This window comes from Lissotriton helveticus, chromosome 9 (genome assembly GCF_964261635.1).
Source record: "Lissotriton helveticus chromosome 9, aLisHel1.1, whole genome shotgun sequence".
Lineage (NCBI taxonomy): Eukaryota > Metazoa > Chordata > Amphibia > Caudata > Salamandridae > Lissotriton > Lissotriton helveticus.
In genome coordinates, this window is record NC_136070.1 from 788,276,653 (window position 1) to 788,298,235 (window position 21,583).

A 21,583-nucleotide genomic window follows, 5' to 3' on the forward strand; every position below is an offset into this window, starting at 1 on the left:
GTGGGGTCAGTAATACTACTGTAGATTCAGTTGAAGATGGGCCGGAACAGACTGTTGATCTGGTATATGGGAATCAGACCAGTATCTCCAAAAATTGTATTAGGGGGGGGACAACCATGGTGAGCTGGAATATAGCAGGCTGGGCATCTAAGGAAAACAATCGTGGTTGGGTGGATCTGGTTAGGCCCTACGATATCCTCTGTCTGCAGGAAACGTGGTGCACCAGTAAACCTAATGTTGATGGCTTTGTTTGTTATAGCTTGGAAGCTTCAGAATCCAGACAAGGTAGAGCAAAGGGTGGTTTGCTTTTTTTGTTGTCCGTGCACCTATTGTTTACAGTTGTTAAACATATTACGGTAGGAACACACTCACAAATTTTGTGGGTTAAGGAAAAAGATGGTCACGAGGTGGTGTTAATAAATTATTATAATAACATTTTTAACAATACCCGGCATCTAGTTATAGAGGAGCTAGAAAAAGCATTAGTGAAGCTTGTATCCGAAGCAAAATGTTCTTTTAATATCATCTGGTTAGGTGATTTTAATATTTCCATTTGTCCCCTGTCACTTTCTAGGGCTTGTGGAGTGTTAGATAATAGTGATAATAACATTTCTCATTTTCCGCATAATGCCTATGGTGACGCTATTAATAATTTCATGGCAACATACGATTTAGAGCTATTGCCACCTGGCAAGGATGCGGATGGCAAAATTATTCCCACTTATACGGGAAGGAATTTTAATTCCCACATTAATCATGTTATGGCATCATCTTTTATTGTGTCAAATTTTTCAACCTCAGTAATCCAGGACCCCACACTCAGTGATCATAACCGTATCGTCATAGAAACTGAGTTATGGAAGTGTAGTAGACAGCTGGTGACCAGAAGTTTGTGTAACATTGAGCCGTACAGGCGAAATGGAACACGGTTAAGATGGAAAGGGGAAAATTTGGCAATCGTCATGAGCAAGATCACATCCAAATCCTTGGTTGAAATTGAAGGCATTCTGAACATGGGTAGTACATCCAATGTTAATATGGACAATTTTATTAACATCAACAAAATTATTGAGGATGTTTTTACTAATAGCAGGAATGTCAAGTTCTCTACGAGAAAGGGTTGGTTTGATCACGCATGTACGGCTATCTTAACCCGACTGAAACAGGCCCTAGGAGTTAGACCAAGGGACAAAACTCTGGTTGTTCATCTGAGATCTGAGTATAAATTGGCATTGTCTAGAAGAAAGAAGGAGTTGCAACAAGAAGCGTGGGATAACCTAACGCAGGCGGCAGAAACCTCAGATAACTGCCTGTTCTGGACTACAGTAAATTCTCCTTTTCTTAGGGATGATAAAGTACCACACCTTGTATCCAATGTTGGTAGTGAGGCCTGGATCTCCCATTTTTCGGCTATATTTCAAGGATCAGATTTTACTGATATTGAACCAAGAACTTGGCCTATAGTCCCTCTAGACATTACCCTCTCAGAAGTTGAAAACAGCATAAACTCCAGCAAGGCGGGAAAAGCGCAGGGCCGAGATGGGGTACCCATTGACGTCTATAATCAGTCCCACGGTTATGGGGACCCATACTTACACTGGCACTGAATGCAGCCGTAACAACCCAGATTCCACCTACATGGGGTGATTCCATCATTGTCCCTATATATAAGAAAGGGGACAAGGCAGCTGCTAGTAATTATCGCCCGATCAGTTTGCTTGACTCCTCAGTAAAAATTATGAGTAGGGTGCTGTTGTTTAGGCTGGAAGAGTGGGCGTACGAAAATGAGATCTTGGCAAACTCTCAATATGGTTTCAGGAAGGGGCGAGGAACACTCGATCAATGCCTGAACTTAGATCTAATAATCGGAAAGTACACCAGGGCCAAGCCAGGCACTTTATATCTTTGCCGATCTAAGCAGCGCATTTGATCCTGTGGACCATTCCATCTTATGGCCAGTCCTGCTAAAACTCGGCGCACCTGAGGCTATCATTTTCTTCCTAGCAAGATTATATGATAGAATGCAAACTTGTGTGCGCTTTGGGGTGGGAGGGGAGTGTATCCCAAATTTTGAAGTAAAACGCGGGATAAGACAGGGCTGTGTCCTAGCCCCTTTTTTGTTTACTCTATTTATTAATGCGGTCGATATGGTCCTGAAAACAGTCAAAGCAGACGCTCCCCAGATTGACGGTACAGGTGTCCCAGTTCTGGTTTATGCAGATGATGCTGTGTTCCTGTCCCGGACCCCGATAGGTCTGCAGCGACTGATGGACCAGTTTTCAGATTTTATTAGTAAACGGAGGCTAGTCATTAATAAGAGTAAAACTCATACTATGGTTTGTGGTGCTAGAGTTAAGAAAAATCATGCCTTTTTCATTGATGGGGTGAAAGTTCAGGATGTGGACAAATTCTGTTATCTGGGCGTCCTATTCTCTCATGATGGCAGTTGGTCTCATGATTTAATGAACGTTAGGTCCGACTCCAAAATGAAGAAAAGCACCTATGGTATTTTTAAATTTACCATTAAAATCGGCGACAGAAGAATCAGTGACATGATCCAAATATATAATGCGAAGAGTGTCTCCATCGCACTATATGGGGCTGGGTTGTGGGGCTATACTAACACTGACTCTTTGCAAAGGGAGGAAAATTGCTATGTTAAAAAATTGCTTTGTGTCCCCCACATCAGCCTCCACTGATTTGATCCATAGGGAAGTTGGGGCAGCCCACTTATGTGACCTGATTTCGCTCAGGCCACTAATGGTATGGCGTGCAATCTGGATTAAGGAAGAGAGAGCCTTTAACCAGTCTGTTATTGGGGATTGTCTTAAACTGGATAATTTTTTGAAGATACCATGGCTCAAATATATTGTGGACAGTTTTCAAACTATATACGGACTAAATGTAGTGGCAGACCCAGTTTCTGCTGGAAACTATTCCAAGTTGGACATGAAACAAATTTTCATGATGAATAGAGCCCAAAAACGTGCAGCATTAAGTGGACGCCTCACTTAAGTTATTCTGCATAATACATATGTGCAAAGTGAGGGCTTCCAATTGTACTTGAGCCTGGTAACCAAACCAACTCATAGGTTTGTTCTGACTAGGCTCAGACTTGGGTTGGCTCATGGGTTGGTGGCTTTCCCAGAATTAAAAAGGCATCCAGTTGGACCATGCCCATGTGATGGTCACTCGAAACAGAGCACCCTGCACTTTATGCTAATTTGTACTCTTTTTATGAATCTGAGGATAGTTTACTTAAAACCAATTTTTAAAAAATATGCTATTTTTAATGTGGAGGATGCCATGAAATTGATTTATGAATTGAACTCTCCGGACAAATGTTTTTATATTGCCATGTTTTTATGTAAGTCAATGCAGCTTAGGAACAGCATGATTTTTTAAATGTGTTACCTGTATAATTGTGTAAACATTTTGCTTATGTGCTTTTATGGTCATTGCTCTTTTAATGCACCGAATAAAGCTTCATGAAATGAAATGGGTACCCTATGCACACTGTATTTTGTATTGGTATTTATTTATTTATCATGTGCAGCTTACAGCAAACAAGGTAGGCAGTGGAGAAAAAAACAAACGTCATCATTGTCATTCTTTTAATGTCTGTGGTTCTCTTCGAGGTTGAAATGTGCGTGTTGGCCTCTTGTGTGTATCTGCACAAGAATCTGTCTCTTCAATGTCTTTCCTAGACTACGAGGGAAAGAACTAAGAAGTTTCTACCATTCACTTTTGATTGCAATTTGAGCATCTCTATTTTGGCCCATCTTCAGGGTTGCAAGATGAAAGATTGGGAATCTACAGCAGGGCGAAGCAGATTAATGTTGTCAGGAAGTGCATAGTTATATCTCAGTCCACTAGATCAGCACATTGGGCATATGTAAAAGGAAAGACTGCAGGTGAAGAGGGAGACTCTATATGGCCAATGTAATCAAGTTAATGATACTTTTGCTCTGACTTCTTCGCCCTTCATTATACCCATGTTAGAAAGCTGAGTGTGTGGCTGAGGTGAGCTACATTTTCGTTCCTATAGGGATTTCAGTCAGTCAGTCAATACGACTTTATTTCGGCAGGTTACAGCCATAAAAGTACAAAATACAATATAAAATTAATATATCAACTACATCGTAAAAATGACCATTAAGGAATTGCAAGGTTAAAAAAAATTAAGCAAACATGGAGAAATACTGAAAAGTTTTGAGATTTCAATTATCAAGTGCTTTCCCCACTCCAAACGATGGAACAGCAGCAAACTCCCAGGCGAAGATGGTGCATAGAGACATACGTTAACATTGCACTTTCTGGCATCATTAGCAACATTTTAATCAACAGTTTCTTTTAAAATAACTTGTGTTAACAAAATAAATATATAAATTTCACTAAGATACCTGAGAAGAATCGAAAGGTACGAAGGACAATGTAAATCTGAATGAATGAACTTGTCAAAGTTAAAGAGCGTCAAAGTTCTCCACTCGGCCTAACACATGCTGCCTACGTTTACACCTCATTGCAAATAAAAACTTGGCGATTGTGACAACGAAAGCTGGGCAGGTATCATATTTAAATATCCTATAGGTCACAATATGGCTTCTTATGCCCAGATTTCTACAAAGTTGGAGATCCATTTGGCCCTAGCCATCCTATATGCAGGACAAAAAAAGATCACATGGATCTCAGTTTCTTCTATAGTTTTGCAACCGGGACATAACTTTTTTTCCTCCGCCCACCTATTTGTGAACACATAGAGCGGGAGCGGGAGCGTCCCGAGCCTAAATTGAAGAAACTATTTCTTGGCTGCTAAGGGCTGAATGAAGTCAAGATCGGGTTCCAAGCTATAGCACTGTTTAACATCCAGGAACCTAGAGGTTAGACAGGAGGAGTCTATAGACTGGATTAGGCGCTCCATTCTATATTCAGTACAGGCCAGAGTTAGGGATTGTTTGGAAGTTGCTGGGCAAGCCTGTTCGGGTTCCAACCATAGATCATTTCTCCCTATGTTACAAAGTGAGTCCCGGATGAAAATCAGCCAGGGGATCTTCCCTGCCCCCCTGATTGACATGACGGATTTCAACTCTTCTTTAAAGTTTTCCTGCTCTGGCTTACTCCAGAGCCGTCACCAGTACTGGAGTGGGCGAAGAGCAATCAAATCAGCTATCGGGACGACTCCCAAGTCGAGCCTTAATGGGGTTAATGGGGTGCTTTGGGGGAGACCCAAAAGTTGCCTTAGGAAGTTGTTTTCCGTCACTGTCAAGGATCTACTAGAGCAGTGACCCCAGAGTTCCGCTCCGTACACTGTGGCCCCCCTTGCTTGGACCTTGTAAATTTCTACCGAAGGGTCAATGACTTTTACAGCTCAACTTCTATGGACTTTTAGAATGCCCCCACTAGATTGGGTTAGTTTTAGATTTACCTTAGTGGTCTGTGACCCCCATTCCATTGTGTCATTTATAGTGAGCCCCAGGTAGTCAAATACTGGGACCCTCTCTAGGGGCTTAGAATCCAAGTTAGGGTGGGGACAATTAATGGAGTCAGCGTGGAAGACCATGTATTTTGTTTTATTTATATTAACCTCCTAATTTCTTTTCATGCAAAACAAGCTAAATGCTGCAAGGACACGCTGCATCCCCATAGGTGTTTTAGAGAGGAGCAGCGTGTCATCCGCAAACATCAATGCGGGGATTTTGCGGTTAGCAAGTTTTGGGGAGTCTATGTCCCAAATCCTCGATTAAACCATTGAGAAAGAGGGAGAAGAGTGTAGGTGCAAGTACACAGCCTTGTCTCACCCCCTTCTCAACCGGGAAGGGCGCTGTAAGTTTACCGCCTTTTCCATATCTTACCCTGGCAAAGGTGCCATCATGGAGTCGTTTAAGCTGTTGGCAGAGATAAATTGGTACTCCCATCTCGTTCCTATAGGGATTTCACTTGAACGGAACATGCAATCTATATTTTGGCATAATGTAGACATTCCATGTGCAACTTTGAAACAGACACTTTTGTTCTTGGACCACAAAGGAAGCTTGAGGTGGAAGTAATGCAATTCTTGTACATCATAGCTCTGTGTTTCTGTAATTCTTGTGTGATCAGACCGAGGCTGGCTACATCTGAAGGAGCAGTATGGCATTAGGACGCTCAGCCGTGTGGAGCCCCATGAGTATCTCTAAACAGCATGCACCAAGACACCTATATCTTCTCTGAGCAACTCTCCCAGAGAGATTTAAGGACCACATGCTGCGTCTTGGCTACTTGTGATGCATTTCTAGAGATTTATGTATACGTATTAAGCCTGGTACATGTTTGGGGCAATAAAGGTCATATATGGGACAAAGTACCCTATGCCTATATATTATGTCACTGAGGAGTTCCATGGCCATGTAGAGGAACCAGACCGAAGTTCCTTTATAAGGTCCTGGAATTCCAAGGTGACTTGCAATCTCCTTTAACGATTGTTTGAAGGGATTGTGATTCCTTGTAATACATGGCCACACCATCACCCTTCACACAAACAATTACAACCCTCGGTGTGCTGTTCTTTCAAAAGAAAGCGATAGTATGGTTGCAAATATGAAGAAAGAAAGCAGAATCTGTAGGGCACAGTTGAACACTGAAAAGTATTTAATAATTTGTTTACAAAAAGGATACTAATAGCAGTTTAATACATGTCAGATCAAAACATTAAGGGGGTCATTAGGATGGCCCGCCATCCCATCTTCATTTACCCCCTGCCATATTATTATGGCAGGGGTATCGTGGTGGGCGCAAAGTGCGTCCGCCGCTTTTCTGCCAGTCGACAATCATTACGATTGCCGGCCGGGCTGACTTGGCCACTAATATGGTGGCGGTGTCTATCAGGTACTGACATCCATATTAGGATGGTTGCAGTAACTGGCCTTTCACCGACATGGACAGGCTGGCGGGGATGTGCTTTGGGGGGCTGTTGCGAGCCCTTGGGGGCGTGGGTTGCACTTGGGGGGTATCCATAGTCCCCCTGCATTCCCATGCACAAGGTGGCAGGTACTGCGCTGTGCCTGCCACTTTGTGAATGGGAATGCTCAACATGTCATTATGTCACATGTCAATATGGCATTGCCGCGGGTGCTGCTGTAAGCAGCACCCGCCGCAATGTCAAATATGTGGAATGCGACGGCCAGGGTGGCAGTCACATCCTAATCAGCAGTGCGGGACCACTGCACGTCTGGCAGCCGGTCCCAGCACCGCGAGGTTCAGACTGTTCAGAAACATGCAGAGAGTTTCTGTCTTTATTGTAATTACCTACAGTTAAAAAAACGTTGCCATAAATTTCCCTTATGCTAATCACTGTTTATTTAGAAAACGTGGATCAGAAGAACAAAAAGCATTTCTCATTTGAATAATTTAAACTGAAGCTCTAATTGTGTACTGTGTCCTTGTTTCAATCATGGCTACTGGAAGCAGGCATAGTAATGTCACAACTTAACTTTATTACAGTTGAGCAGCAATGTCATTTTGTTATTACAGGTGAAGAGACATCACAACTCAACTGTAATAAGAAAATTAGAGACAGGCTTTTATACAGTGATTGCAGACACCCATGTATTTTAGTAGTTTATGTTGGGGCTCATGGGTCCCTGCAGGACTGCTGCCTAGCTTTGTGAGATTATGCTTCTTTGAATAGCATGCCATGGGACTCATCAAATAAAGTTTCCCATGCAAAGCACTACTTAGTGTTTAAAAATCAGCATAATAATATCCCCCAGCAGTGTCTTATTAGTGTTCTAAGCCAGCAGTATGATCCTACTCCTAGCATTGCACTACATTCTCTGTTTCTTCTCTTGAACAGGCAGTTGAAGAAGGCAGAGAAGAGAAATCTGGAACTGGAAGCTCAGATCAAGAACCTAGAAGAGAGAATGCAATTGATGAACTCAGAGTCTAACAAAGGCAAGTCGTTCTGTCTCTCCCCTTTTGTTTATGCTGTCCTCAACAGCCAATGTTGTCTTGTTATGTGATCTTTAGCTGTCACTTGAACATAAAGATGAGAAAAGATTGAGAACATTCTGCAATTAATATAGTAGCTTGCACATATGGTCTCAGCGATTTAGGGCCCAATTTAGAATTTGGGGGGAAGGGTACGCCGCCAATTACTATGTGGTGGAATACCATGTTGTGGTGGAATACCATGTCTTCTAATCTGGTGGTCCACGCGCCCACTGTCACATTTCCAACAGTGGTGCAGACTGTCACCTTTCCAACAGTGGTGCCCCCGATGGCTCAGCCGCCGGAAGGGTTACTCCAACAAAGTACAGGCTGTCGGAGTGGGAACATCAATCAATCAATCAATCAGGACATTTGGTAAGCGCGCGACATATCCGTGAGGGTCTCAAGGCGCTGGGGGGGGGGGGGGGGGGGGGGGGGGGGGGTGGTGCTGCTACTGATCGAAGAGCCAAGTTTTGAGAAGACGTCTGAAGGCCTGGAGATCCTGGGTCTGCCGTAGGTTGGTGGGAAGGGTGTTCCAGGTCTTGGCGGCGAGGTGGGAGAAGGATCTGCCACCGGCGGTTGTTCTTCGGATGCGCGGCACTCTGGCGAGTGCGGTGGAACGGAGCTTGCGGGTAGGGGCGTAGAAGCTGAGTTGTTTGTTGAGGTACACTGGGCCGTCGTTGTGGAGGGCCTTGTGTGCGTGGATGAGGAGATGGAAGGTTATCCTCTTGTTGACGGGGAGCCAGTGTAGGTCTCTGAGACGGGGTGTGATGTGGCTGTGGCGGGGGATGTCGAGGATCAGTCGTGCCGAGGCGTTCTGATGCGTTGCAGCCGTCTCAGGAGCTTGTTTGATGTTCCTGCGTAGGGGGCATTTCCGTAGTCCAGCCTGCTGGAGACGAGGGCCTGGGTTACTGTTCTCGTTTCGGTGGGGATCCACTTGAAGATCCTGCGGAGCATTCGTAGGGTGTTGAAGCAGGATGAGGATACGGCGTTGACCTTTTTAGTCATGGAGAGGGTGAAGTCAAGGATGACCCCCAGGTTACGTGCGTGGTCAGTGGGTGTCGGCGCTGTTCCTAGTGATGTCAGCCACCAGGAGTCATCCCATGCTGATGGGTTGGAGCTGAGGATGAGGACCTCCGTCTTGTCCGAGTTCAGCTTCAGTCGGCTGTTCCTCATCCATTTGTCGACGGCCTTCATTCCTTCATGGAGGTTGGTTTTGGCGGTGTGAGGGTCTTTGGTGAGGGAGATGATCAGCTGGGTGTCGTTGGCGTAGGAGATGATGTTGAGGTCGTGCTGACAGGCGACGGAGGCGAAGGGTGCCATGTATATGTTGAACAGCGTTGGGCTGAGGGAGGAGCCCTGGGGTACGCCGCAGATGATCTTGGTGGCAGTGGAGCTGAAGGGGGGAGGCGAACGCTCTGTGTTCTGCCGGAGAGGAAGGATGTGGTCCAGCCGAGGGCCTTCTCCGGCGTTGTGTAGGCGTGTTCGTAGTGTGCGGTGGCAGACCGTGTCAAAGGCGGCTGACAGGTCCAGGAGTATGAGGGCTGCTGTCTCCCCGTTGTCGAGCAGGGTCCTGATGTCGTCGGTGGCGGCGATGAGGGCGGTTTTGGTGCTGTGGTTGCTGCGGAAGCCTGATTGGGATGGGTCCAGGATGTTGTTGTCCTCGAGGTAGCGGGTCAGTTGTTTGTTAACGATTTTCTCGGTGACCTTAGCCGGGAACGGGAGCAGGGAGATGGGACGGAAGTTCTTGAGGTCCTTGGGATCCGCCTTGGGTTTCTTGAGTAAGGCTTTGCTCTCGGCGTGCTACCAGTTCTCGGGGAAGGTTGCTGTCTCGAGGGAGGTGTTGATGACTTTCCGGAGATGGGGTGCGATGATGGTGCTGGCTTTGTTGAAGACGTGGTGTGGGCATGGGTCAGACGGGGATCAAGAGTGGACGGAGTTCATGGTCTTGATGGTTTCGTCATCGTTGATGTTGGGCCATGCGATCAGGCGATTGTTGGCGGGGTGGTCGTGGCATTGAAGCTGTTGTGGATGTCTGTGATCTTAAGGTGGACGTAGGTGGCCAGTGAGTGTCACAGGTCCTGCGAAGGGGGATGTCGTTGGTGTAAGAGCTGGGGTTGGAGAGTTCCTTCACTATGCCGAAGAGCTCTTTGCTGTTGTGTGCGTTGTTATCCAGGCAGTCCTTGAATGCGGTCCTCTTGGCTTGGAAGCTTGGAGGTCTTCAGTGAACCAGGTGGCTTTCTTGCTGGTCTGGTTGTTACAGGGTGTCTTGAGCGGGGCGAGGGTGTTGCCGCAGTCGTTGATCCACTGTCGGAGGTTGAGGGCGGCGGTGTCGGGTTCAGTGGGGTCAGCTGGTGGGTTCTGAGCGAGGGCGGTGGCTAGCTGCTCTTCGGTGACATTTCCCCAGCAACGACGGGGTATCTGTTGGGTGCGGCGATGTGCAGTGGGTTTCCTGAAGGTGAAGTGGACGCAGCGGTGGTCAGTCCAGTGGGGTTCGGCGGTGTGGTTGAAGGAGACGTGGGGGCTTGCGGAGAAGATGGGGTCTAGCGTGTGACCGGCGGCGTGGGTGGGTGTTGTCACTAGCTGTTTGAGTCCGAGGTTGGCGAGGTTGGAGATCAGGGTGGTGGAGTTGACGTTGTTGTTGTTCTAGAGGTGGAAGTTCAGGTCCCCGAGGAGGATGTAGTCAGTGGAGGCAAGGGCGTGGTTGCTGATGAGGTCAGTGATGGAGATGCTGAACTGTGGTCTGGGTCCGGGGGGTCTGTAGATGAGGGTTCCTCTGAGGGTGGTGTTGGGGTCGGTGTGAATCTGGAAGTACAGGTTTTCGGCGGTGCTGGTCGAGACGCTGAGGGTGTTCTTGTGGACGATGGCAATTTCACCTCCTGTTCGGTTGATGCGGTCTCTGCGGGCGATCTTGTATCCCTCCGGGATGGCTATGGCGATGTCTGGTGCTGAGGCGGGGGTCAGCCAGGTCTCCGTCAGGAAGGCGAAGTCTGGGGCGGTTGAGTCAAGGAGGTCCCAGATTTCTACGACGTGTTTGCGGGTGGAGCGGGTGTTGAGGAGGATGCACCTCAGGTGGTTGGGTTCGTTGGTTGGGGGTTTCGCGGGTCGGATACTGGTGAATCTGGAATTCTGGCAGGTGAAGGGCCCTTGGGTGTGCTTCGGGGTGGCCCAGTAGCATGTGTGTTCTCGCTCGGGGTTAAGTGCGTGGAGGGTGCTGGCGTCGTAGTGTAGTCGGGTGTTGTGGTGTCTTCGGGGTCCAGGGGTTCTGGCGCTGGGCGCGGTCCAGGCACAGACGGGTGCCGACCAGCTTGCCATAGGCGCGCCTTCTGGGTGGCAGCGGCGCGGCCGCCCACCGGCCGCCATATAAGGGGATGTGGGAGGGAGAGGCAGCTGGGAGGTGGGAGCAGGGCGGGGAATGGGAGCACGGGGGGCCGGGCTGCAGGGGGGCAGCGGCGGAAAGGACAGGTCAGAGAGAAGCCGAAGGCTAAAGGGGGCGGGGCAGGGGCGCTGTACAGCGACGCAGGGCAACAGAGCCAGAAGCAGTGAGGAAGTATAATACAAATGGCACAGTACAGAAAATAAAATAAAATACGATTGGCACAGTATAGACTAGAGTGCGGAACAGGAGCAGTGCTACCAGCGGAGGGGGGGGGAAGCGGCGAACTCCCGAGGCATCAGCAGCTGGCTCAGAGGCAGGAGCACAAAGGTGGACCTGTGCGGTGTGGGGGGCGGCCTGACCTGCAAGCAGGGTCAAGGGTCGCTCAGACCACCTGTCCTATTTAGAGCAGAAGGTTTATGTATTTTTTTTGTGCGTCACTGTGAGCAAAGACAGGCGGTCTCAAACATCAACTCAAAGGGTGTGGGGGTCATTGGTATTATTGTTTTTCAGTACACAAGTCCGGCTTTGGTGCACGGCTGCTTGAAAGACAGTGGATGCGTTCCAGACTTGCAGTGCCTTCTGGGGAACCGATGTGATGGTGGTTTCTCTGAAGGCATAGAGATCACTGGAGGGTGAATGTAACCTCTTGGGCATAGTCGGTAATGGTGGCAGATGTAATGTTCTCTGCCAACCTGATGGATGGCGGGCTGCCAAACCAACCCAATAATAAATCAGGTCCTTAATCTAGTTAATAACAATACACACATAACTTAAGTTGACTTTTTTTTTTAAGTACTTTACTAGATGATGTGGTTTTAGAGGTTATAGGATAAAAAGCAGCTTTAACACCTCATTTCTGAATCTAATTGATTTGCACAAGAGTTTTATCTTTATCTTGAAAAGTTTTTACTGTCCATTCCGTCAACCATATAACCTTTTTGACTCACCCACCTATACTATATAAAAAGTCATTGTAGACAAAGATTTGTATGATTTGGTATTAAAAAGGGCAATATCACAAAAGAGATGGAATATTGAGACTATGAATGGAAGGTAATCTAGCCAACAGATAGATTTAAATAAAAAATGATCCTGAGCTGTTCTTCATAGTACAAAGTCATTATAAGGAATGTTGCATATTGTGTGTTTATTTTAATACTACTGACTTCACTTAAACTATCTCAGGAAGAATCCATCTCAGCATCAATGGTAATTAAATGGATTAGCAGAACAAAGACAACTCAGCTGAATACTGCACACATATGCTAATGTGCATGTTCTGAATTAAAACTCCAGTTTAAGTGGAAAACATTCAAGCCGAAAATTAGCTTTTTCTATTTTTTATATGCCTATGTAGGACATTAGTGCCAGAAGTCTTTCATTTAGACATTTTTGTGTTTCAGAACCTGCACTGGGGAGAGACAGTGACACTGCTAGGCATTGTGGACTGTGCTCTATTATAGCATTCCGCTTACATTGGGCAAGGCTTGGGGCAGAGTCATGCATTTAGCTCAGGGTAGGCTCGGTAAAGGCTTATAAAACAAAACCATTTATGTAATGTAGAGAAATATTAAACACAACCACAGGCTTTCCTTTTCCACCCTTAGAGGCTTTCCTCATCATCATTATCCATGCCTTTTTTATCACCATCTTCGGTACTCATGCCCAAACTGTCAGTAATTGACGCAAAAAGCAAGGGCAACTGTGGTATAACTGTTGCACATCCCCTAATTGTCAAAGCATAGTAAACCAGAGGGTCAATCAATCAATCAATCATTGACACTGACACATCATTGACACTTATAGAGCGCGCTACCTACCCGTAGGGTCTCAAGGCGCTGGGAGGAGGGTTAGGTGCTCATACTCCCTTAACACATCCATTGCTGCGATGTGTCATTACAGATCCCGGAAATCTGTTGATCTTAACTTAGAAGCTTCACAAAATTAGCAGCGGAGGACACAAAATGATTTTACATATGCAGGGATCTTGTAAGATTAACACCCTCTCCTAAACCACTGCAATCAGTATTCTAGGATATTGTCTATCATAAAACGTTACTTAAACTATCACAATGTCCATTATGTGACGTAATCAATTGATGTATATACTTTCTCATGGCTCATGCGATAACCAATAGTGTTAATTCCAATGCAAATGACCGAGCCAAAATCAAAATAAAAATATCAGATTAGTAATGAAATTTAGATGATTCAGACAAGTGGTGTGTTTTCTCTCTCTTGATACATTAGATAACACATAATAGTTGTTCCAGGAGAGATGATTCAGCCGACAAAAGTTTTGTCCACTCTTTGGAATTTTTCAAGGCTGATATAATAGAACTTGCGAAGAAAAAAAACACAAAAAGTAAAAATATTTCATTTGTATTAATCCAATACCTCTTTCTAAAAATTACCACTGCCAACACCCGAGTGAGTTAGACCGTGTCCTCCAAAAACAATATTATTATTTTCAACCTTTATTAACCCTTCCGTGCTCGCATCGGCCAACGGCCGACGCGAGCACTCCCTCCCTGGTGCTGCGCACAACCGTTGGCCATCGCAGCCCTGCCCACCCTTTACCGCGGCGGAATGTTCGCTGCGGTAAACGGGTTAAAAATGTATTGAAGAATGTTAAAAAATGTATTAAAACTTGCAAGTTCCACCACCAAGACAGGGTGAAGTAGTACAACAAGTAACCAGATAAGAATCCAGAAACACCAAGATATCGTATAGTCCATAATTTAAGGTACACCCTGTGTAAAGAATCAACCACAAGACAGAGAAAATTCCTTGAAAAGTATTCCGTTCTAGAATTTCCCAATTAGGTACTAGTGCAATTTCCCCCAAAAAGGGAAAGGTTCTTGTCTGCAACATATTCTCAAAAGAGAACCCTAGAGAGCATAGAAAGCAAAAAAGGAAATTGTTATCTAATCCTGGGAGACTCTCATATCCCAGGCTTAATACAATGAAGACAAAGGGACTGATTACAAGTTTGGCGGTCCGTATGGTGTGGAACGGCCTGTACGTAATATAGAAACCTCTGGACTGACCTATCTAATTATGTTGCGTGGTTGAATCTAGCCAACCAAAATTTGAGATTTACAAGTAATTACTCGTCTGTACAAGTAGAATTCCTAGACATTTGGATAAAAAACAAAGAAGGAGAGCTGGTGGTGAGCGTATTCAGGAAACCAACAGCTAAGAATACTATATTAGAACACACAAGTTTCCACCCCCTTTTTCAGAAGGATTCGATCCCTTTTGGGGAATTTCTACGCATCCGTGGAAACTGCACTAGCATGCAGGACTTTATGCACCACGCAGAGAAACTTAAAAATCGCCTACTACACCGAGGTTATCCCAAAAGACTGGTATGTCAATCCCTCAAAAGAGCTAAGTATTATAACAGGGACGCTCTGTTCAATCCCACCATCAAACAAGCCGCAGACATATTAGTCTGTGTGGTAGACCATTCTAGCATGCACAAACAAATCAGGAGGGTGATAGATAAAAATTGGAGAATCTTAAACACCAACGAAGAAGAGACTAGTCTGACTAGACCACTAGTAGCGTTTAGGAGCAATCCAAACCTAAAAGACACATTGGTCCACAGCAGACTTAGAACTACCTTACAACTCAGCCAAAGCACAGTGGACGGACGTCTATTACCCACAGGAAATCATAGATGTGGCACATGCCATGCGTGTGACCAAGGCATTATTAGCCAAACTTGGAGCTATGGCAACAAATCAGGTAATATAAAAACCAAGATCAACTGCCGCAGTTCCAATATTATCTATCTCATTCTATGTCCCTGTGGACTGGGATATATTGGTGAAAGTTCTAGAGAATTTCGGGTATGTTTCTCGGAGCACAAATCAGCCATTAGAACGGGCAAATTGAATGCCCCTATGGTTAGCCATTTCCTAAGTCAAAACCACACAGAAAATAAAATGTGCTGGCTCATTGTGGAACGTGTTCATACAATACCAGGCATAGATACTACCAAGCAAAGGAAAAAAACGTGAAACATACTGGATTTATACTCTAGACACGGTGCGCCATGGCCTTAATGAGGAAATCATTTGGATAGTTGCCAAATGAAAGATGTCACATTTCTCTGGTTACCTCAGATTGCAATGAACTTTCCCACAATCATACGTATATTATTTCCTTTTCCTCGTTTGATGTAATAACATATCCCCTTTTGAGCTAACTTAGATATATGGGATACAAATACCAACAGATAATAACAGATGGGCATATTTTTGGAAATCACGTATGTATATCCCTATGGAATTTAGAATTTGGCCACCTCAAAGTATTATCCAGAGATAACAATGCACTAAGATAGAATTGTAGTTGCTTTGGAACTTTTTCCCAGAGGACTAATATCAGCACTCTTTATGCTGACCCACAGGATGACTCTAGTTCTCAGGGAATGTTGTTGGGTATAAATGTATATATAGTTTGTTACATTGTCTGTCAGTATTGCAATTTCTATGACAGACGCAGTGTTGTTATAATTAAGAACACCATTTAGAAATGTCGGCACCAAATCAGTTACTGCTCGCTCTTAGAGGTTCAAATCACTTTAGTCCCCTTTTCACTTTTTCTGAAATTGTAACATCACAGCCTCTCACTATCGCGTGTTTTGCAGTACTAATTCAACTAGTGCTCGTAATGAGAGCCTAACATCAGCGTAGTCCCATGTTTATTTCTGCTCTAAAAGAAATAGTACAGTTTGTTACTATCGCGTGACTTGCGGTAGGAACGTAGCCACCTTTCCTCCTTTAAAAAACGGAAGATGTCCGCGCTCCTATACTTCAGCCAGGTGGTCCGAAGACGCCGTTAGTGGAAGCAAGCTCTATCTGCATGAGGTAAATATCACATCTCCGCGAGGGAGAGCCCGCATAGTGTAATTAAATTGGGAGGTCTCCGTCGCAAAGCAGGAGCGGTCTCGCTTATTTTGTCGAGCTACCGGATTATGCCATAAGCATTGATTGTTCTGATAAAGATCAGGCAGCATTGTACCATCCAGACAGTGTCTCGGACATATAATTATCATGTAACATCAGAATCGATCATAGAACCTCAAAGAACCTTGAACATGCAGGCAGCTGTGCCTATAATTACGCACATTAGACCTGTACTGAATTTATGCATAGATATTAGGCAATGTGCTGCTAATAGTGTACCTCTCATGGTTAGCGTCTCTGGGAGACCTTTAGTTGATCTTTCTGATCACTTTGCCTTACTCGAGTGGCATTCTAGCAATTAGGAATGTTTACAAAAGGAGATTAGGTTTACTTCTTTATCTAGAACAGCATAACTAACACTAGCCTCACCTCATATTTACATAAAGTTAAGATAACGCGTATGATTAGTGCTTATACCAGAAGGGCATCTGTTTTTTTATTTTTTATTTTTTTTAATAATCTTAGTGTGCAGGAGGAGTATACTCATTTGTGCTTGGTAACCTCAAAATAGCATGCCCCCTCAATATAGACCTTTCTTTTGACTATGATCTTTACAGGTATTGACTGATTCTTGGAAATGTAAAGACTTGTGAAAAATAAAAAACACCTCATTGATATCTAGCAAGAGGATCTTCCACCTCGAGAGACATTTTAAACCTATAAGGTGAGAGCATAGTGGGCCTTGTAGCATCTCTACCTGAAAGTAAATTGTGGTAGTATATCTTACTGTTCTAAACCTATACATTCTTAATATTGCAGAATCTCTTTAACTATATATATAGAAGACGAAAATAGATGTGTCTGATATTCTGAAGAAACAGGTACCTGTCACACGGAACTAAATACTGCAATTCTGAGTACAGCAGTTAAAAATATTTATCTGGCTTGGACACCTAAATATTAACAGGAACACAAGCATAAATACTAGTGATGGAGGGTCTAGAAATATTGATTTGCATCACTACTTTGATAAAAACTCTTTTTCCCTACTCTTCTCTACAGGTGACATAAAAATTTACGAACCTCTAATGTAACCTGTAACATTATAGTCACTTCGGGATAAATAGGTGAGGATAGTACGTCCTGATTCTCTCTTGTCTCTGGTGGTAGTTTCACTTATAAACTCTGAATCCTTCCACAATTTTGGGGACTCTATGGAAATATATTTCCCTATACATATTCACTTCTCAAACTTTATGCACAAATGATATGGTCCATTCTCTGATCAGTGAAAAATCTAATAAAAGATTTTCAATGTATATAATAAATCGATTGATGCTACTTTCTCTTTCCCTCCTTTCTTCCTCCTTCACGTTTTCCTTGAGAGCAAGGGTCACGGTAACTAATCCTAAAACGTAAGCTAAAAAGAAATATGAATGCCAATGACTCAGCATTTATGTATGTACCACTATTGTACCAATTACAGACTGAAGATACCCCTACTTTTAAGAACAATGTATATTTATTGGCCCTGATGAAGGTGGCATAGTTTTGTTTGCACCGAAACGTACGTTGGCCATTTACAGACAACGGAAAATCCAACTGAGAAGGATCCCCAAAAGAAGGATAACAAATGACAAAAACTTTGGGTCTGACATTTGTGTATAACATCTAAATAATATCCCCTGGGGGGGTTCTTGTCAATTCGGTTGATTGTCTGATTTTTTATGAACTTTTGTGTGTTGTATGCAAGAAACAGCATGTATGAACAGTATGATTGGTGAGACTGATTTGGATGAATATATAGAGCTGTTCTTTTTTAGCTTTACTTTCTTATATTAGAACGTTTAGGTGGGGCAATAATTGAAATTTTGTATTTTGTACTTACTGTAAAATTACTCTTTTTTCTAAAATATAGGAATGATCATATTTATGTATTTATATTTGTGTAAAAAAAAAATCCTTTTGAAAAATACCAAAAAAATGGCTTTTTGAAATGAATTACAAATTAAGAGAAATAAATGATAAACAAAGCCTATATACTGTCTTTCGCATATATTGATATAGTTTTGCTGTGTCCTTGTAAAAAAATGGTTTGAGCTATACCAACTTGCTGAAATTAGATAGGTCAGTCCAGAGGTTTCTATATTACGTACTTTTCAGTTTTTTCCCCTCCTCTAGACCTAAAAAGAGATTAATATTGGGGGTACTCTTAGCTATTATAATGTGAAACGGCCTGTGCCACGCTACCGCCGTGCATGTGCAAGTACATCAGCCGTAGTACGAGTTTCGCATGCAGATCCGCCACCGCTGGCTCGGTGGTTCAGCCAGTGGTCTAGCGCCGGCCTGGTCGTTGTGAAACCCGTCGTCAATTCACTGCTGTGCACCGCCTGTGCCGCAAGCACCACCGCCGAGCACATTAAGAGTACATAAAGGCATCAAGAGTCCAGTAGTGGCACAGACCAATAGGCGGTCCTGTTCAATCTTTCAATGCCTACAATATAAGCAAAAAATCACAACATGTTTCCAATTTTAAAAACCAATGTTCATTGGCAGGTTAAAACACCACATTCACATGAAGCAATGTAACAAATTGACACGTTTTAGCCCAGCCCATAAAACAGCTTCAAAATGCAGACCACAATGCCTTTCGAAGACAACCAAAACGCCATTATTTTCTATCGTTCTCATCACCATAACCAGTACCCTGAGCACACAGTAGCATCACCCACAACCCACGTGTGTCACTTCCTCATCCCCCTTCCTGCACGCTAAACTACCACATCATATCACCTCTTTTTTCATTAAAATTTCACTTATCAATTACACAACCCCACCATGTCTTGCAAATTCAGTATCTCACTATCATGGTGGATGAAATCATCCGAGTCGAACCCCATATTTTCGGTGCCCAAGTCCTGACTACTCATCACACTCATAAACAGGAGACGTGGACCAAGTTAGTCAACAAAATGAATGGTGTCGGCAACACCCTCCTCAAACAGCGAGATATCCGGTAGAGGTGGAACGACCTCAGGGCCCGCATCAAGAACAAGTATACCAACTATCACAAGAAAGCCTAAAGGACTGGCAGTAGCCCTCACAGCGCACCACTACAACTACAGCCATGGGAGGAGAAGGTTTTAGAAATCGTACAAACTGAGGGCATGACTGGAATTCAGGGGAGAATCAACACTGGTAAGTAACCGCAATACAGATGTCCCCACTACACATGAATGTGTCTGTTAACAAGACTACCCTCCCTATACACTCCTCCATCGATCCTTACAATACGCAATACTGAAACTATTGTGTACAATTGTCTCTTATGTGGCTGTGCAAAAAGGTGAATGACTCACCATACACACATATTTAATGCCTATCCACATATGCAAATGAAGGTTGTAAATGGAGTACCGTCTCAAACTTTTGTACAACAGTCACTTTAAGAATTACCACTGATTTCAAATGGATTCCAACAACTATATTCACCACTGTACATAAAGTAAGCTTAAGAGTATGGATAATGCAAAGTAACATAACTTCCATGAGGGCATTTTAATAACATATGAAATAAGGTTTGTTTCTGGGACACTGCACATTGACATATTGAGGCTCAGAATCATAAAAATCACACCTGTAGCAGTACTACAGGTAGATATCATGTGGTTCCAAACATGTATATGTCCCCTGAACAGTGTCCCTGCAACATCCCTAATCTCATGTGGGAGTGAAATGGCCTCCTGTGAGTTCTAGTCATGTCAAACATACCATTGTTGAGATGTGTGGGTCACATTTACGAAAGCCATACTATCCCACACATGTCCATGAACTGAAGAGGCTGTCAAATGGCACACAACAACACTACTCTCTCAATACACCCTGGGACATAGTCATGAAGACACACTCGTTGAATGTTTGCAGCAAACCACACACCCAAAACGTCATTAATAAACAACAAAACCCTTGTGTAAATGTGTCAAATGTGATGTTATTCAAACACAGTGTTTGTGGCGTTCAAACATGAAAAGTATAAATGCTAAGGCGTCTACACATCTACCAAATTGATATAAAAACAGATCTGTCAGTCTATCATGCACATGATCCTTCTACCAAGCCACCCTTACAGAAGCAAAGATTCCATGGAAATGGAGAGGCACATTCATCCAGGGTCAATAACAGACCATGTATCTCTGCATGCATATACGCAAATAAAACATTACACACGTGCCAGAATGTCTGTTATCTACACTTTTTTCACAAATGAATTAGAGCTACAAACAATATTAGCAATTGTAACATCCAATCCACTCTAGACTCACAGAGGCAATCAAATGTGATAGTGCAAAATATCACCAACATAGAACAATGTTGTTCAACATCTCAGAACATCTACACACCAATTGCCTGGTGAATCACGAAAGAACTAAACAGCTTGGAAATTCATTGACTTGACAGTCTATAAACGTCACAAAATAATGTAGATCAAAGTGCACAACACAACAAAGAACTGCAGACAGATAGATATACAAATCAGTTAACGGAAAATTAACGTAGATTAAGCAGAGTAACCTCTCCCCTTTGATAAATTGGCCAGTGAATATGAATTGTCTGAGAAAACGTCAGACAATGTCCTTCCACCAAATGATTTCAAGCATACTTATGCAACCATTTAGACCTTTGAATTAAATCTATGGCAAGTATATCTCTCAATCCCAGACTTCTTTAAAAATCCATTGATCCTATTGCGACTCTAAGTGACAGACACTGCAAACCTGAATCAGTTTCTGATGCCATAAAAAATTCCACTGCCCTCCACCCAATCCTGGGATAGGTGACAACTGACCTTCAACCACATCAGTCGACCACCCAATCAGGCTGCTGTGTGTCGATGTATGTTCTTCAGGTAAGACTAGTGGTTCCATCCTCCCATGATGGAGCAATTGCAAGCCAGATTGACAAATTAGATAATGGTTCAGTAATGGACTCATCAGCCCCGGGTGAACATAAGCAAAGATCCAGTGCCCACTGAAAGGGACACCATAGACAGTGTAAAACAGGCTGTATGAATCCAAACCAGGCAGTCTGAGCTCAGCCATTGAAAGAGCATGAAATAGATGATAAAGGAGCATAGTGCTGCAAATGTTGATCATTAACCCCTCCTATGCTGGTGACGGAACCGCTCTGTCACCAGCCATGGACGTGCTGTGCTGATGACGGAGCGGTTCCATCACGGCCCGCTCGGCGTGCCTGCGCGGCGTGGATTCCACACCTGCGCTGGACATTCTGATGAGCGGGCGGGGCCGTGACGGTACCGCTC

General features: G+C 44.0%; 1 protein-coding gene and 1 long non-coding RNA gene across 4 annotated transcripts in view; both read left to right on the top strand.

The window, feature by feature from the left end:
- DMPK (DM1 protein kinase) overlaps window positions 1-21,583 on the top strand; it is a 1,011,012-nt gene that overhangs the window by 840,509 nt on the left and 148,920 nt on the right. For all 3 annotated transcript variants that reach the window (XM_078660914.1, XM_078660912.1, XM_078660913.1), the window contains exon 12: window positions 7,832-7,929. In XM_078660914.1, the coding sequence (XP_078517040.1) occupies window positions 7,832-7,929 (98 nt within the window). The remainder of the gene's footprint in view (window positions 1-7,831; window positions 7,930-21,583) is intronic.
- LOC144781870 (uncharacterized) lies at window positions 16,889-17,876 on the top strand. The gene is made up of 3 exons (XR_013601078.1): window positions 16,889-16,987; window positions 17,326-17,390; window positions 17,750-17,876. It is a non-coding gene; the product is annotated as an uncharacterized LOC144781870 (long non-coding RNA).